The 17,548-nt window shown below is 38.3% G+C and overlaps 1 protein-coding gene across 1 annotated transcript; it reads right to left on the bottom strand.

The window, feature by feature from the left end:
• Positions 1-2,859: 2,859 nt before the first annotated feature.
• On the bottom strand, positions 2,860-16,792 carry LOC148116048 (vomeronasal type-2 receptor 26-like). The gene is made up of 3 exons (XM_087885361.1): positions 16,535-16,792; positions 6,458-6,590; positions 2,860-3,764 (listed from the first exon to the last, which is right to left on the bottom strand). Exons 1-3 carry the CDS (start codon positions 16,790-16,792, stop codon positions 2,860-2,862), a joined length of 1,296 nt encoding a protein of 431 aa, XP_087741487.1.
• Between the last annotated feature and the right edge of the window lie 756 nt (positions 16,793-17,548).

Below are 17,548 nucleotides of genomic sequence, written 5' to 3'. Positions count from 1 at the left end.
AAAATATCTAGGAATCTGCTTATCTACAAGAACATCAGCAATTAAAGAAAACAATTATGATAAATTACTAGAACAAACAAAGAAAGACTTAGAAAAATGGGAAAATTTACACATTTCATTCTTAGGAAGAATTTCGGCCATCAAAATGACTATATTACCTAAATTTTTATATTTGTTTCAGGTCACCCCAATTAAAATAGATAAATCGTTTTTTGAAAAGCTGAATAAAATAACATCTAAATTTATATGGCAAGGGAAAAGGCCACGAATAAAATTTAAACTGCTTCAGGATACAAAAGATAGAGGAGGAGCTGCACTCCCTGACTGGGAGATATACTACCAAGCAGCAGTACTATCGTGGGTCAAAGATTGGATAGAATTAAAGGACTCTAGAATTTTAACAATTGAGGGACACGAACTTCAAACTGGCTGGCACTCCTTTATGTGGGATGAGAAATACAAAACACATTCATATTTTAAAACACATACAATAAGGAACTCACTATTACAAATTTGGCTTAAAATTAAAAAACAACATTATATGAAGATACCAAATTGGCTAGCACCGGCTGAATCAATTAGGCACCCAAACTTAACAGATAAGACAAAAATAATTAGATATAAAGATATAATTGACTATCAAGGCAAACTAAAGACAAAACAACAATTGGAGATAGATTTACACAGAGGAATAGACTGGTGGACTTACACTCAAATACAATCCAAATATAGAGAACATATAAAAACATATGAAATTTATAATCAAAAACAAGAAATAGATAAAATTATATTAGATTCAGAAAATAAATTAATTAGTAGAATTTATAAATTTCTCCTATGCTATAAATTGGAAGAAGAGACAGTCAAAGAAACGATGATCAAGTGGGCTCAAAATATCAAACACACAATACCTTTGGAAAAATGGGAAAAGTTCTGGCAGGTAAATCTAAAGTTAACGAAAGCAACGGCGTACAAGGAAAACCAACTGAAAATGTTTTATCGGTGGCATATGTCTCCAACCAGATTGGCAAAAATACAACCTAAAAATAGCCCAATTTGTTGGAAGTGCAAAAAGGCACAAGGGACTTTCTATCATTTATGGTGGACGTGCCCGGCAGATGTTTGGTCTAACATCAAAAAATGGTTGGAACAAATAACAAAAACACAGATTGAAAAAGAACCAGAAACATTTTTATTAGGAATATTTAACAAATCATACCCTAAGGATATCAAATATCTTACAATCCATATATTAACTGCTGCAAGAATAACTTATGCAAGAAATTGGAAACAAGAAAAAATACCAAGTGAAACAGAAGTAATAGGGAAAATTTTAGAATGCGCTGAAATGGATAGGTTAACCAAAGAATTACAAGAAAAAGAAGAATCAGACTATTATAAAATATGGAATAATTGGTATAATTGGTTAAAAAATAGAAATATACAAAAAATATAGGGGATATATTACCGATTGATACATATATATGTAATAAAAATATTATTAGATTAAAGAGAGGTGAAGGAATATATTATAAGTAGAATTGTAGAACGTCACTCTGAAAAAATGCTTAAGAAGAAATTACACTCTTTTTGTGTATATGTTGTATAAATGTTTGTTGTGTATATGTTATGTATGTCTTTTTTAATATTTATATTCAATAAAAACTATTTTAAAAAAAAAGTAAAATAAAGTAAAAGGTCAGAGGACAGAAGCAAAGGAAAGATGGTATAGGAGGTAATTTTGGAACAAAAAATTTTGTTCTCCTGAAATCACTTTTGTCTCAGTAAAAGTTCTTTTGATTCAACTAATTCTTACTTTCCTGAGAGACTAGCTGAGGAAGTTCCTTACACTGCATCTCCTGTTCATTTGTAGAGATCCAGTCCCAGAGGAGGCCTGGTCAAAGCCTCCCAGCATTCAATCTCCTCCTGATTGCTCCCTTGAGCTGACATCATGTGCACAGTTCACATGATAGAGGTCAATTCCAGGGGAGGGTTTCAAAACCAGTCGCTACCAGTTCGCTCGTGGGTGCATGTGCAGAAACATCCGGGCAGGAGGGTGGAGCTCCCACCACCGCCGCTACTGGTTCGCCCAATCTGAGGCGAACTGGCAGCAACCCCCCATTGATCCTGTCCTCTCCAGCTTGGCTACAATTGCAGATTCTGCCCCCGTCTGATCCTTAGCAAACTAAAACATTTGACTCCATTTCTTTGAAGTGAAAATAACTTTTAGTAAACCATGCTGGCTGCAGTAAAGTCAGCCAGAATGTGAAGTTCCCGTGCAGCAATACAAAAACCAAACCCTCGGTTCCCCATCCATTCCTCCATGTCCAGTCTGTCTTTAGCCAATCTGACATCGTGGAGATATTTTGGGCAATGCTGAAGTGTTTGGACTGGTGAAACTCAACACTCAAGGTGAACAGCCTCAAAGTTGCCTGACCTGAACTGGTTCTAACTTGCTCTGCACTCCTTCAACTGTCATTGCCCCTCCCAAATTCCCACCATAGAAACATACAGTTTTATTGCCCATCTGTCCCCCTCCCTCCCCTAATCCTTTGATGGCAGGACATCAGCGAGGTGCCAAACCAACAATGGAGGAACTCACTCAACCAATAGAATAGCTTGCTTTCATAAAATGGGAGTGGTCCAGCACCACAGGCTTTAAAAAAGTTACTGGACAACCATTTGTCTGAAATGGTATAGTTTCTCCTGCTCGTGAAAGGGGTTGGACTAGATTTCCAAGGTCCCTTCCAACCCTATTGTTCTAAATTCTATGTCAAACAGAGGCAAATGAAACATATAAACCAAAAACAAATTGCAATCAATAATTAACTGTCATGAGTCTAAGAAACAATTTCACTATCAGTTCCCTACTTTTATCATTAGATGTTCCTTAGTGTTTAGATCTGGTTTTAGGATAATAATGTAGCACTTGGGGAAGAAGATGCAGCCCAGAAGCCCAGCACTGGAGGCCAAGATGGAGAAAACCTGCACGGCCACCATGGACTTTCCTTTGGTGCTCAAGTAGGTGGGCAGGAAAGAGACCCAGACGCTGCAAAAGACCAGCATGCTGAAGGTGATTAGCTTGGCTTCATTGAAGGCCCCAGGCAGGTTCCTGGCCACAAAAGCCACCACAAAGCAGACAGCAGCTAGGAAACCCATGTAGCCGAGGACAACATAAAACATGGTAACAGAGCCTTCGTTGCACTGAATGATGATCTCTCTAGGTTGGGAGTGCATGTCGGAATCAGAGAATGGGGGAGAAATTCCCAGCCATATGACACAGATGAAAATTTGTACACCAGAACAAGAAAGAATGATGGAGTTGGCCAAGCTCTTCCCCAACCATCTTCTCATCCTGTTTCCTGGTTTTGAGGCCAGGAAGGCCAGCACCACCGTGATAGTTTTGGCTAATACAGAAGACACAGCTACTGAGAAAACAATGCTGAACACTGTTTGTCGGAGAAGGCAGGTGGCTTTCCTTGGTTGTCCGAAGAAGAGAAAGGCAGACAAAAAACAAAGCAGGAGGGAGACCAGGAGGATGAAGGAGAGGTCCCGGTTGTTGGCTTTGACAATGGGAGTTTCTAGGTATTTAATGAATATGATTAAAACAAGGCTTGTGGTTAGGAACAAGAGTACAGCAAAGGAGACCAAGATGATGCCCAGATGTTCTTCATAGGACAGGAAGGTTATTCTTTTGGGGATACATTTGACTCGATTCATAGATGGATATTGATCATCTGGGCACTTGGTGCATTTTTCAGTATCTGAGAAAACAAAGTAATATTTCTTTGATAATCTTTCAAATTTCAAGAAAACGTTTAGATGACTTGAGATACTGAGAGACAGGAAAGCCTCAGTAAATGATATATACATACACTCCAGAAAAAAAAAAACTCCCCATGTATACAACTACAAACAACAACAACAACAACAACAACAACAACAACAAAAATTATAAGAAGAAATATCTGGTGCCACAAGCTCTCTTCTCTGAGGTAATCCACCAGATTCTTATCTTTCACTGACTGTACCATGAGTTCTTTGTTTTTCTTTGTTTATTATTTTATTTTATTTTTTAACTTTTGACAGATGATGGACATGTGTTTACCCCAAGAATGTTTAAACTAAGTTATTGATGATTGACCCACCAACCATGTTCTCAATAAACTGCTCTAAAATATTGGACACAGGATAAAAATTGTCTAACATCGTTGGATCCATGGAATTCCTCTTGAGAATGTTTGCAACACTGCTTACTTCAGGAGAGATTGTACAGACCTATCCAGTTAAAAATCATTCACTACCCTGAATTTAAGAGTATCTCCAAACTTTGAGGCCTTCTAGAAATTCCTTAAAATGTGATCCCTTCAACAGAATCCCCGGGTAACAGAGTCCTGTGTACTGATTGCCTGGTAGGTAGCATGTTGATGTATTGTATTCTTCTCTTGATTTTTAGCATTTATATCTCAGTGTTTTAATTTTTAATTATTTGTTTAATTGTGTGCCACTATGAGTCACTTTGTGTGAAATAGCCATATAAATTTGATAAATAAATTTGAAAAAATTTTTTGAAGGAAGATTAATTCATGAAGGAATTCAAGAAGAGAAACTCAGTCTGTTATCTGTAAAGTCTTTTTACCCTGTGAACGTGACAAGATGAAGCAATATATTTCCAAACCCTCTAGATTTGGAAACAATTTTAAAGAGGGAATGAATTCAATATTGGTATTTTATTATTATTATTATTATTATTATTATTATTATTATTATTATTATTATTATTCTATACCGCCCTTCTTCTGTGGGACTCAGGGCGGTGTACAGTCAGGATAAAACATAGCATATAAAATTTTAAAACATTTTAAAAAACAATTAAATAATTTTGGCCCGAATTTAAAACAACCCAATTAAAACCAAATTCGATTAAAAAACTGAGAGGATGGGATCAAGCCAGCCCAGCTAGATGGAACAAGTGTGTCTTCAGGGCCCAACGAAAAGTCCGGAGGTCTGATATCATGCATATCTCAGGGGGCAGGTCATTCCAGAGGGCAGGTACTGCCACAGAGAAGGCTCTCCCCCTGGGGGTCGCCAGCCGGCACTGCCTGGCCGACGGCACCCTGAGAAGGCCCTCTCTGTGCGAGCGAACTGGTCGGTGGGAGGCTATTGGCGGCAGAAGGTGGTCTTGCAAATACCCCAGCCCTAAGCCATGGAGCGCTTTAAAGGTGGTCACCAACACCTTGAAGCGCACCCAGAAGACCACAGGAAGCCAGTGAAGCTCACTCAGGAGAGGTGTTATATGTGAGCGCCCCGTCGCTCCCATAATCCCCTGTGGGGCTGCATTCTGGACCAACTGCAGCCTCCGGGTGCACCCCAAGGGGAGCCCCATGTAGAGAGCATTGCAGTAGTCCAGGCAGGAAGTGACAAGTGCTTGAGTGACCGTGCGCAGGGAGTCCCGATCCAGAAAGGGATGCAACTGGCATATCAGGCGAACCTGATAAAAAGCCCCCCTGGCCATGGCCGTCATATGCTCTTCTAAAGACAGCCGTGTGTCCAGGAGGTTGCCTAAGTTGTGAGCCCTTTCCATGGGGGCCAATGATTCGCCCCCAATAACCAGCGATGGCACCAGCTGGCTATATCGGGACGCCGGAAGCCACAGCCACTTGGTCTTGGAAGGGTTGAGTCGGAGCCTGTTTCTCCCCATCCAGGCCCACACGGCCTCCAGGCACTGGGACATCACTTCAAGGGCATTATTGGATATCAATGGTATCAATGGTATCAATGGATAAGTAGATTGATATTTTATTAGTTCTTTTTTTCCCCCTTCCTTTCTGTTCCTTTTAATCCTAACACTGTATATTAGTCTTTTTTTTCCCCTTTCAGAACCACAACCATATTCCTTTTTGTTGGTGTTATAACTGTTTGTATCTCGTTACTTAACAACAAAGAAAATTGAAAAAATAAGAAAAGGTGGGAAAGTAATATCTACTTGATGGTTTTATGGTGAATCTGCTGTTTGGTTCTCTTTTACTCCTTCAATCCAACTTTTCTCCCTCCATTGTTCCTCCCAATTAGATATTTCAGCTTAAGAGAATTTATGATTAACTTATTAATGGAATATTGATTGATGTATCGTTTGGCTTATAAGATAAAGTTGTCTTAGGTGAGCAAAGTGGATTGATCTAAAATCGTTCCTCAAGTTACAAAGAATTAAATTTTTTCTAAGAAATTTAAATATGGATGGAAACATCCAAAATAAAAGAGAGACTTTCTACCCAATCAACAACATCCTTCTTCCTACCTCATCCTTCAAGACCTTTTTTCCTCCTCCCACTAGGGAAGATATTGGATACCATGAAAATGAAAAACAAAAGAATCAAACTTACATGTGTCTTTAAGATGCATATTTTATCAAAGTGCTCTGGATGAATTCAGAAGGTTTCCCTATGGTATCACCCACCTTCCTGAGCGGAGATGGTCCCCTCTGGACAAGGAACGCAGTCATAGCAGCAAACTGGCTCTCCTTCTCGAGCCTTCTTCACAAATCCAGGCTGACATTTTTCCACACATTTGGACTGAGGCAGAGACTGAGAAGAAAAAGAAGAAATGCCAAAGGAAATATGTTAGGACTCACCATCTGTGTAAGATGGAGGTAGACATGAACATTAGCTAAATAGTCTCTAGGCTTCATGTAGGCAAATATGAAATCTTTGACCACTTCCAAATGGTTGCAGGAGATACAATTGCAGGCAGATGCCTCATTTAGATCCTCCCTTTTTCTTCTGGAATATCCGATTGAAATTTTTTTTAAAAAAGTATCTTTCTACATAATGTCTGGAGGGATGAAACTGAGAAAATATTTAAACATTAAATGACAACTGTTACAATTCTTCTTCATAGTGGAATTAACATGCATTCCTCTATTCTTCATATATGCATGATTTTAAAATATTAAAATTTCATTTTTCAGTGAAGGTAATCCACCTTTCTAACTACATTTAGTCCATTTGAAAAAGGTCCTAAGAGTTTGGAAAAATGAAAAAAAAAAAAGAGATCAATATTTTCCCCACCTTGTTGAGCAACTTTAGCTGTGACAAAGCGTCTTGGTTGATTATAAATCTCTGCCTTTCAAAACTCCCCAATCGCTTTTGGATGGGATCCATCTGGGGGATAACAACCCTACTAGCAACCCACAGATCAGCTGCTAGGAGTCCATTTTGATCCAAGTACACTTTCACCAGGGAAAGGTTGTACAATTGATTCTTCTTTAGAAATCGATGGAACTAGAATGGAAACATCCAGTAATTTTAAAGGCAGAAATCTTGGTTTGTTATCTCTTTTTACATTTGAATCTTTCTTGTATGTTGTTAATAAAGATCTCAAATGCCTATATACAAATGCACAAAGTCTGGGGAACAAAGAGGGTGAACTTGAATTATTAATACATGAAAGCAGACATGATATAGTTGGAATTATTGAAATGTGGTGGGATGAAACCCATGACTGGATACAAAAAACTCAGTTCAAAAAACTCAGACCCATAAAAGAGGAGGTGGAGTTGCACCAGGGGTGAAATGCTCCCAGTTCGGATCGGATCACCCGATCCAGTAGCGATGGAGACGGGTGGTTCGGAGAACCGGTAGCAAAAATCCCTGCCCCTCCCCCCATGCCCAGCTGACCCGCGTGATCATCAAGGCTTTTTTTCTTTTAAATGACTCTGATGATCCAAACTGAGTTGTCTGATCGTCAGAGGGTTTTCTAAAAACCCTCTGCCGATCAAGGCAACTCAGCTTGGATCGTCAGAGCCATTTAAAAGAAAAAAAGTTTTTTTTCTCTTAAATCCCTCTGACGATCCAAGCTCTGATGATCCCAGCTGAGTTGCCTGATCGTCAGAGGGGTTTTTGACGATCAGGCAACTCAGCTGGGATTGTCAGAGCCTTTTGAAAGCATTTTTTTACAAGCTTTTCACCAAAGAGATTATAGAAAAAATGGTTTTAAAAGTTTTTTTTTTAAATGGCCACGCCCACCCAGTCATATTACCCCCACCACCACCAAGCCACGCCCACAGAACCGGTAATAACAAATTTTAGATTTCACCACTGAATTGCACTATATGTAAAAGACCACTATATTACTACAGAAATGCAGGAAATGAAAGACAAAAACCTCCTAGAATGCATATGGGTCAATATAAAAGAAAAGAATGACATTGCCAAAGGTGTATACTACAAGCCACCCAACCAAGCAGAAAAAATGGATGTACTTTTTGCTAACCAATTAACAAATATATGTAGGAAACACAATACAATAGTAATGGGGGACTTCAATTAACCTGACATCGACTGGAAAATTAATTCCTCACCAAGTGAGAAATCAAATAGGTTCCTGACCAACGTAGCTGACAACTTTGTTGTCCAAAAGGTAGAGGAGGGAACTAGAGGGACAGCCAAACTGGACTTAATTCTTACAAACAGAAGAAATGACAGAGGGAGTTGAAATGGCAGGAACTTTGGGTGAGAGTGACCATGTCATACTAGAATTCAACATAATGCAAACACAAGCAATAGAACACAATGATATGAGACTCTTATATTTTAAAAGACCTGATTCTAAAAAACTCAGAGAGAACTTGGGAAAAATTCCCTGGATGAAAATCATAAAGGGAAAATAATTCCAGAAGCTTGAGAAATTGAAAAATATGATCATAAAAACCCAGTCCAGAACAATACCACTGTAAAGGAAAAACAAGAAATCCAAGAAGAAGCCAGCATGGCTGCACAAAGATTTCTCTGATAAACTGAAAGACAAAAAGGACGAGTACAAAAAATGGAAAGAGGGACACATAACTAAGGCAAAATATCAGCAGATAGCCAGAAACTGCAAAGATGAAGTCAGGAAAGGAAAGGCTCAGAATGAACAAAAACTTGCAACAAAAGTCAAAGATAATAAAGTTTCTTTCAATATATAAATAACAAGAAAAAAAAAATCAAGGAAACAGTCGGTCCACTAAAGAGAACTCAGCAAGGAAGTAAAAGGCAGCAGAGAGAAAGCAGAGCTGCTTAACTCATTCTTTGCATCGGTCTTCACGCAAAAAGAAATTATAGTCCAACCTACCAAAATCATAATAATAAAAGACAGACTAGAAATAAAAGTTAAAATAACCAAAAAACAAAATGATAAGAGAACACTTGTCTGATCTTGATGAATATAAATCACTGGGACCTGATGGATTACATCCCAGAGTTCTAAAGGAGATGGCAGATGTCATCTCAGAACTACTACATCTTACATCTACCACATCTTTTAAAAATCCTGGAGCTCCAGGGAACTACCAGAGGACTGGAAAAGAGCTGATGTTGTTTCCATCTTCAAAAAAAGGTGGGGGGGGAACCCAGACCCAGGAAACTACAGACCAATCAGCCTAACATAAATACCTGGGAAGATACTGGAAAAGATAATAAAAACCCAGATCTGCCAATATCTAGAAACGAGTAAAGTAATAACTAGCAGCCAGCATGGGTTTTTTAAAAACAGATCATGCCAAACCCATCTTATTTCATTCTTTGACATAGTGACTAAATTAGTAGACCAGCAAAATACTGTGGACATAATATACTTAGACTTCAGCAAGGCATTTGACAAAGTAGACCATGTCTACATGGAGAGAAGTAAGCAGTGAGGTATCACAAGGTTCCATCTAAGGCCCAGTACTATTCAATATCTTCATAAACTTAGATGAGGGAATAGAATTTATAAAATTTGTAGATGATACTAAGCTGGCCAACACCCTAGATCAGGGGTGTCAAACTTACATCATCATGGCAGCATCATGTGATGTATCGGGACTTTTTTCCCTTTCGCTAAACTGGGTGGGGGCCTGGCCAGCATGTGACACATCTGGCCTGCAGGCTGGGAGTTTGACAGGCCTTTCCTAGATGATAGGCTCAAGATCTACATAGATCTTGACAGACTTGAATACTGGGCCCTATCTAACAAAATGAAATTCAATATAGAGAAAAGTAAAGTCTTACACTCAAGCAAGAAAAACAAAAGGTGCACATATAGATTGGGTGAAACTAGGCTTAATAGTAGCAACTGTGAGAGTAATCTTGGAGTTTTAGTGGACAACCAATTAAATATGAGCCGAAAGTGTGTGGTGGCACCCAAAAAAGCCAATGCAATCCTAAATTGCATTAACAGAGGGATTCCATCAAGATCAGCACTAATACCACTCTATAAAGCTTTAATAAGACCACACTTAGAATACTGCATTCAATCTTGGTCATCATTCTATAAAAAAAGATGTTGAAACTCTAGAAAGAGTGTAGAGAAGAGCAACAAAGATGATTAAGGAACTGGAAGGTAACACCTAAGAAAAATGGTTACAGGAACCGGACATGGCTAGTCTAGTGAACACAAGGACTGGGGGAGACATAATAGCAGTGTTCCAATATTTGAGGGGCTGTCACAGTAATAGGGATGCATTGGCAAAGTGGCTAAGACACTCAGCTTATCGATCAAAAGTTTGGCAGTTCAGTGGTTTGAATCCCTAGTGCCATGTAACAGGGTCAGCTCCCGTTACTTGTCCCAGCTTCTGCCAACCTAGCAGTTTGAAAGCATGTAAAAAATGCAAGTAGAAAAATAGGGACCACCTTTGGTTCCTATTTTCCGTGCACCTTTGCCATTTAGTCATGCTGGCCACATGACCACGGAGACGTCTTTGGACAGCGCTGGCTCTTTGGCATTGAAATGGAGAGGAGCATTGCCCCCTAGAGTTGGGAACGACTAGCACATGCGAGGGGAACCTTTACCTTTACCTTTTACACAGAGAGGAGGTGGTTAACCTATTTTCCAAAGCACCTGAAGGCCAGACAAGGAACAATGGATGGAAGCTGATCAAGGAGAGATTCAATTTAGAAATAAGGAGAAATTTTCTGACAGTGAGGACAATCAACCAATGGATCAGTTTGCCTTCAGAAGTTGTGAAGGCTTCATCACTGGAAGATTTCAAGAAGAGACTGGACTGCCATCTGTCAGAAATGGTGTAGGGTCTCCTACTTGGGTATGGGGTTGGAATAGATGACCTACAAGGTCCCTTCCAACTCTGATATTCTATTCTATTCTAACTTGCAAATATTGTGAGTTGGAAGAACAAGTATTGCCACTATCTTCAAAACTTAAGAACAAATGTTCAGTAATCAGTTCTCAATCATATAGTATATTGACCAAAAGTATAGAAGATATAATTGACAAAAAATGATCAATTATAGGGAACATTTTAGGAAAGGTCACCAATCAACCAATCAATTGAAGAAAACCCCCAAATAACTAGAATATTTATAAACTTGAAAACAACAGGGTTTTTACCAGAAAGCAAGGATTTGTTAAGAAGAAAGTTGCAAGACTAATCTTCATTCAGGTAGAACAGACAAGAAAAATCACCAAATGAACAAATTCTACTTTATTGTAAGACTACATTAACAGAATCTTGCTAGTGTGAAAGTACACATTTTTCACCATCTCTTTTGACAGTCAAAAAAATTAGGGAGAATTTTCTCTGAGTTTCTTTCTCTGCCTGTTATGTAGCTGTGAATTGCCTCTCCCCCCAACCATCTTATCTGATCCTTTCCTGTATCTCTTTCTATGGTCCTCCAAACTCATTCCCACATACAGTTACATGTCCTTAATAGATTGTGTGAATGCTGGTGGTATAATTTGTCTTTAGCAAATAATTAACAAAATGCTTCATGATGTTATGATTGGGAATCTAATTAACTGAGCACTGGATGGTATGAGATAATTAAATGGATACAAACTGTCTTAAAAATTCTACTCAAATACATTTTAATCTTACTGACAAAACTGGGAAGTTATGAAAAACCATTAGACCTTGGTCATTGATCCTTCTATATTTTCATTAATAAAGGAAGTAGATAAATCATGATTTTGTGATGCAAAAATTATAATAATGCTTGGACAAAATTATTTTGATTTCCTTTAAAAAATTCCCAGCTTCTGGAAAATAAAATAAAAAATGTTTTTGTGATAGAGAGAGGTGCATAAGTAAAATTCAATAGGATTTTTATCATCTGGGACATGATACATGATTGTGCAAATAGCAATAGCACTTATACTTAAATGCCACTTCACAGTGCTTTACATCCCTCTCTAAGTGGTTTACAGAGTCAGCAGATTGCCTCCAACAATCTGGGTCCTCATTTTACAGACCTCGAAAGGATGGAAGGATGAGTCAACCTTGAGCCAGTGAGATTCGAACTGCCAAACTGCTGGCCATCAGCAGTCAGCAAAAGTAGCCTGTAATACTGCATTCTAACCACTGTGCCACAGTGGCTCAATATGAATGTAATGAATGGCAGCAACAATCTATTTTAAGATTTCATTTGTAGTTTTTCTCACATTATTCTATACATAGAATGGTTAGTGATTATAATAAAGTAGTAGTAATATTTTAGTGATATGAAAAGCATATTATTAATTTGATGATAATGCCAATAATGATCCAGGTGAATTATACTAGGTCCTCTTGTATGAAACACACTTGGAGAAAACATTGCACAAAATTTTCATCAGCTTTAGTCAAGGACAAAGAGGGCGAGGAAGAAATCAAAGGAGCTACTTTTAGCCTTGAGGAAAGACAACAAGGAGAAGAGTCATGTTGGTTTCCAGGAGCTTAAAATCAGAAGGAATCTGGGAACATTTTTTTTTGAATATACAAAATGGTTGTAGAAGGGAGGATGCAATGCTCTTCCAATAAGTACAAGATATTATACAGAAGCTTAAGATGTTAAACAACCAAGCTCTGAAAGAACCAAAGACCCTGAAAAGGAATTTAGTTTGATGGATCCTTGATGGGACCCCATACCTTCCATGGCTGCAACTTTGGGGCCCCCAACCTCTCTTCTCCCTTCTCCCTTCTCCTCTGGGGTTTGGATGCAGCATTTAAGGCATGGGCCAGAATCTTAATGATGCTATAAGTAACGCCGTCATTTGTGATCCGCATCCCATTCTCTTTCTCTTGGGTCTCTAGTGGTGCTTTCTGGGTGCATCTTCTCCGGCCTTTGACAGAAAAGATGTGTTTTGAAACAGAACAGTGGAAATACTTGGCTTCAAATTCACGTTCCACAAAGAAGGAATATTTAAAGGCATCGTCTTTTCGCCAGTTTTTTTTCCACTGAGAATAAAGGGTCCAAACACTATGGACGTACTTGAGAAGCATGTTCTTTTTCATTACATATGCTCCAAGCATTGTCATAATCCAGACTTTCCCTTCAATGGGTCCTGGCAAAAATTCAAGTGTTAAATGGAAAGGAAGAATTCTGTTCCAAAGAGAAGCATATTCTATGAAGTGAACAAAGACATTGACTTGTCTCCACTTAGAGATGTCATCCCTGAGGAATGTTGCATCTCCAGTCATTGAGAATTGTTGTGATAGAACAACACAAATCCTATTCCTGACAAGCACAGGAGTAAAAGTTCTCAGGAAATTCTCCCCCTTCTCTGTATCTGAAGTAAAAAGGCCAATCAGGGTCCATTCAAAATGGAGGAGCAGTTGGATAATTGCTGGATAGTGGAACCCTTCTGTGGGGAGCATCGGATGGAAAAAAGGGAATTGGCTTTTATCACTCAGAGTCTCTGAAGCAATTCTATCACTCATCTGAAAAAGCAATGAAGAATTCTCAGTTATATTTGGGGTCTTACCAAATCCAAATTTTGACCTTTTAATCAATCCAATGTTTTTCTCAGGCACATATTAAAACAGTTTCTTGTTGATTAGTCAGTAGGCCATATCAAGATACAGAATATAAAATACAGACCATTAACAAGATTGTATGTAAAAGTAGAATTTTTTAAAAATGTACAATAGAATAAGCATAATTTTATTTTAAACTATGGGCCAAATTTAATTATTTTAAATCTATTTTAAATCGTATTTATGTATAAATGTTTTTATTTTGGCTGTTCACCACCCTGAGTCCGAAAGGAGAAGGGCGGTATAGAAATCCGAATAATAAATAAATAATAAATAAATAAATAAATAAAAATGAAAATAAAGATTTAAGATGAATTAATTTCCTCTAAAAAAAGGGCTGGATTATATACATCATTTTTGAATTCTGACCACACAGGAAATATATTATTTTAATAATAGGATCCCAATAGGTTTTCTCTAATGTGCAGTCCAAGATATTGATCTCCCTCTTTCTTATATAATTGACTTTCAAAACAATAGATATATTACATCTTCTGTCTCTGGACCTCCACAAATACACTGGTGTTCACTGTAAGGGATTTGGAAGATTCAACTCAATAACAGTGTTAGCTTTGGAAGCCATATTAGCCCCGGAAGCTTCCATGCTGCCACTTTCTCATGTGTGGGAAAGTAGGAGGGGGGATTTAATAGAGGGAATGTAGTTAGACAAAATAGCATTCTTCCTTTCGGTCAAGGTCAGGACAATCATGCATCTGGAGAAGGAGTGTTTGGAGTGATGTCTCAAGATGGGACAGATGGTGATTGGAGCATATGATGGACTGATGAGTGAGGGGATGGTTTTGGGGGTTTTGATTTACTGAGGGAAAACCCGGAACTCTCAGAGTTCCCAGATATACCAGTATACCTACTCTAATAAATGAAACATTGAGAAAATGCTTGCTTTGGAGTTTTTAATTGGAGCAGAGGTTTTTCTGAGTTTGTCAGTTTGGAAAGTATTGTAGCAGCTGATGCATTTCAACATGCCAACCTTATTGAGGATGGCTATGTCTTTGTCTGTTTCGATAATCTTGGATTCTTTGTGCAACATTTTTTAGCTTTTTTTCCTAGTTGCAAAAAAGACAGGGAGGCCACACTTCCTACTGTAAATAGTCATGTATGCAATTCAAGACAGTTTTAATTGAAATACGTTTGTTCTAACAGCATTTTAGAACTTTTGTATTTTAAATCAGGCTAAGGAAGCTGCACAGCTATAATTTAAAAAAAAAAATTAACAGTGCTTTCACTTGTGCCTTTTAAAATAGCTCCTTTGATATTGACGGAGCCAAGATCCAGTCACAGAGAAAAATACCCCAGGTAAGAAAAGGTGTGAACTTCCTCTCTTAGATCATCATCAAATAGTCCTATTTGGAAATGCTGCCATTTTACAAAGATCACAACTTTTGACTTTGACTTATCCATAATCAGATAATTATTATGAGAATGGGAGCCAAGTCCTTTTAACAGCATATGCAGTCCAAATATCATATTGGCAACACCTTTGTCTTACCTTTCTGTAAATATCAATCCTACTTCTCATGACTCCATTGAGCCCCAAACACACCCTCAAACGAATGAACAAAAATAGTTGAGATAGAAGGGACCTTGGAAGTCTTCTAGTCCAAGCCCCTGCTCATTTCAGGAGATCCTATACCACTCCAGACAAAAGGAATGTCCAGTCTCTTCTTGAAAATCTCCAGTAATGGAGCATCCACAACTCCATGAGGCAAGCGGTTCCACTGATTAATAATAGTTCTCACTGTCAGTGCTTGTAGAAAGGGCTTTGAACAGGGTCACCATTCTGAGTTCCATTTTAAGGGCAATCAGTTTCTTCCATGATATTTCTTTGTTTACTGTGTCAAATGCTAAAAAGGCAGGAAACCATTCTTTCCTCTGACTGATATTTTTATATTTAGATGGTTCAAGACAAAATAGTTGTCAGCAGTGGATCACATCTGCCTAAAGACTGCTGGTTCTTCTACTAGGAATGTATTTTTCATCTACCATTCTCAACTCTATTCAAGGGGAAGCTGGCATATACTTAAGCAACAATATATAGCAATAGCAATAGCACTTAGACTTATATACCGCTTCATAGTGCTTTTACAGCTCTCTCTAAGCAGTTTACAGAGTTAGCCTATTGCCCCCAACAATCTGAGTCCTCATTTTATCTACCTCGGAAGGATGGAAGGCTGAGTCAATCTTGAGCCTGGTGAGATTCGAACTGCTGAACTACAGCTAGCAGTCAGCTGAAGTAGCCTGCAGTACTGCACTTTAACCACTGCGCCACCTGGGCTCTTACATTAGATAAATGGGTGTGGAATTGATAGGGTCCATTTTATTGCCTTTTTTATATATGGAAACTACAATTGTCATACAAGATAATCCAGTGGAACTCTGTTTATAAATCTGGGGTTTGTTCATGACTGAGAATATCCTTATTTTGACTAAGATCATATACAAATGTGACCTTTCCATCAGTCCTCCACCTTCCTGTTGTACAGACGATCCTTTGATTTGACACGTAGTCTCTCCTCACCTTCACAGGTCTGCAGCAGGAGCCCTCAAACCAAAGAGGATGGTGTCATGAGTAGATGTTTTGATCCTTGCTGCCTCCCTCTCAATGTTACCTCAATCCCCAACCATGAAACCTACCATGGCCATAGTGAAAAGCAGCTCTTGAATTGTACAGAGAAGAAATGGTTGGATCTATCACTCACATACCAACAATCCACTCATTTTGTCAGATAGAGAAACACAAACACAAACCTGGGCGACTTTGTAGGTGTCGGCTAATGTTGATATCTGGATGGAGATGTCACGGTCAGCTCCATCAACAAGGGCCAAAAGGTTGTCCTTCCATCCACAGCTGTAGTTGGGAACATTGGCTTCTCCAGTAGAGAACATGTCCAGCAAGGCTTCTGAAGTACCAAGGGTGTTACCGTAGTTGTCATGGAGGTTGTAGCCAAGTGTGAGATTGTGCAGGTGCCGGTGATTTTTATTAAAAACTTCAATATTGAAAATCATTTGTATTATTTTTTCCTTTCGGTGAGGTAAACTAGTGTAAAACCATGCTCATGTTAATACTGAATCATCATCAGCAATAATAAAATACTTTTTCTCTATTTAATCCTTTTTTTTTCCTCCACAAGCAAATGGAGTCTTAAGCCAATATTGATCCAAAACCAGAGGCAAATGATAATCACCTCTCACCCTTTAATATTTGTGAGTGTGGAGAAGGTAGGATGGAGATAGTCCTCTAAAAGGATTAAAAATCACAAACACACCATTATTTGTAGAGTAATAATTTTGGGATCAAAATTAATCAACCTGGGAAACAGTTTGCAGAATAATTTAGTCATTCAAGCAAAACCATAATAAATGGAGAGGATTTTTTTGATAAACGGTCCAGAAAAGCTGTTTTAAAAACAAGTCATCCTCTATTCCAGGCACAGAATATCAATGATATTCTGCACCCTGTTATTAACACAGCTGCCTGCAATTTCTGCTGGTTCGAATCTCTCCAAGGCTCAAGGTTGACTCAGCCTTCCATCCTTTCTAAGGTAGGTGAAATGAGGACCCAGTTTGTGGGGGCAATAAGCTGACTTTGTATAAATATATATATATATATATATATATATATATATATACAAAAGTATGAAGGCTATTGCTTAACTCATTGTAAGCCACCCTGAGTCTCCGGAGAAGGGCGGCATATAAATCAAATTAAAAATAAAAATAAAAATGAGAGGTTATAAAAATATTGAAATGACCTGAGAGGGG

The sequence above is a fragment of the Pantherophis guttatus genome, chromosome 2 (genome assembly GCF_059756535.1).
Source record: "Pantherophis guttatus breed Tessera chromosome 2, ASM5975653v1, whole genome shotgun sequence".
NCBI lineage: Eukaryota > Metazoa > Chordata > Lepidosauria > Squamata > Colubridae > Pantherophis > Pantherophis guttatus.
This window is presented reverse-complemented; position numbering and strand designations above follow the sequence as displayed.

Coding starts and splice junctions, on each gene's coding strand:
- LOC148116048 (XM_087885361.1), bottom strand. CDS start 16,792: ATGATTTTCAATATTGAAGTTTTTAATAAAAATCACCGGCACCTGCAC. Junction 6,591..16,534: donor ACACCTACAAAGTCGCCCAG/GTTTGTGTTTGT, acceptor TCTTCTTTTTCT/TCTCAGTCTCTGCCTCAGTC. Junction 3,765..6,457: donor GACCATCTCCGCTCAGGAAG/GTGGGTGATACC, acceptor TTGTTTTCTCAG/ATACTGAAAAATGCACCAAG.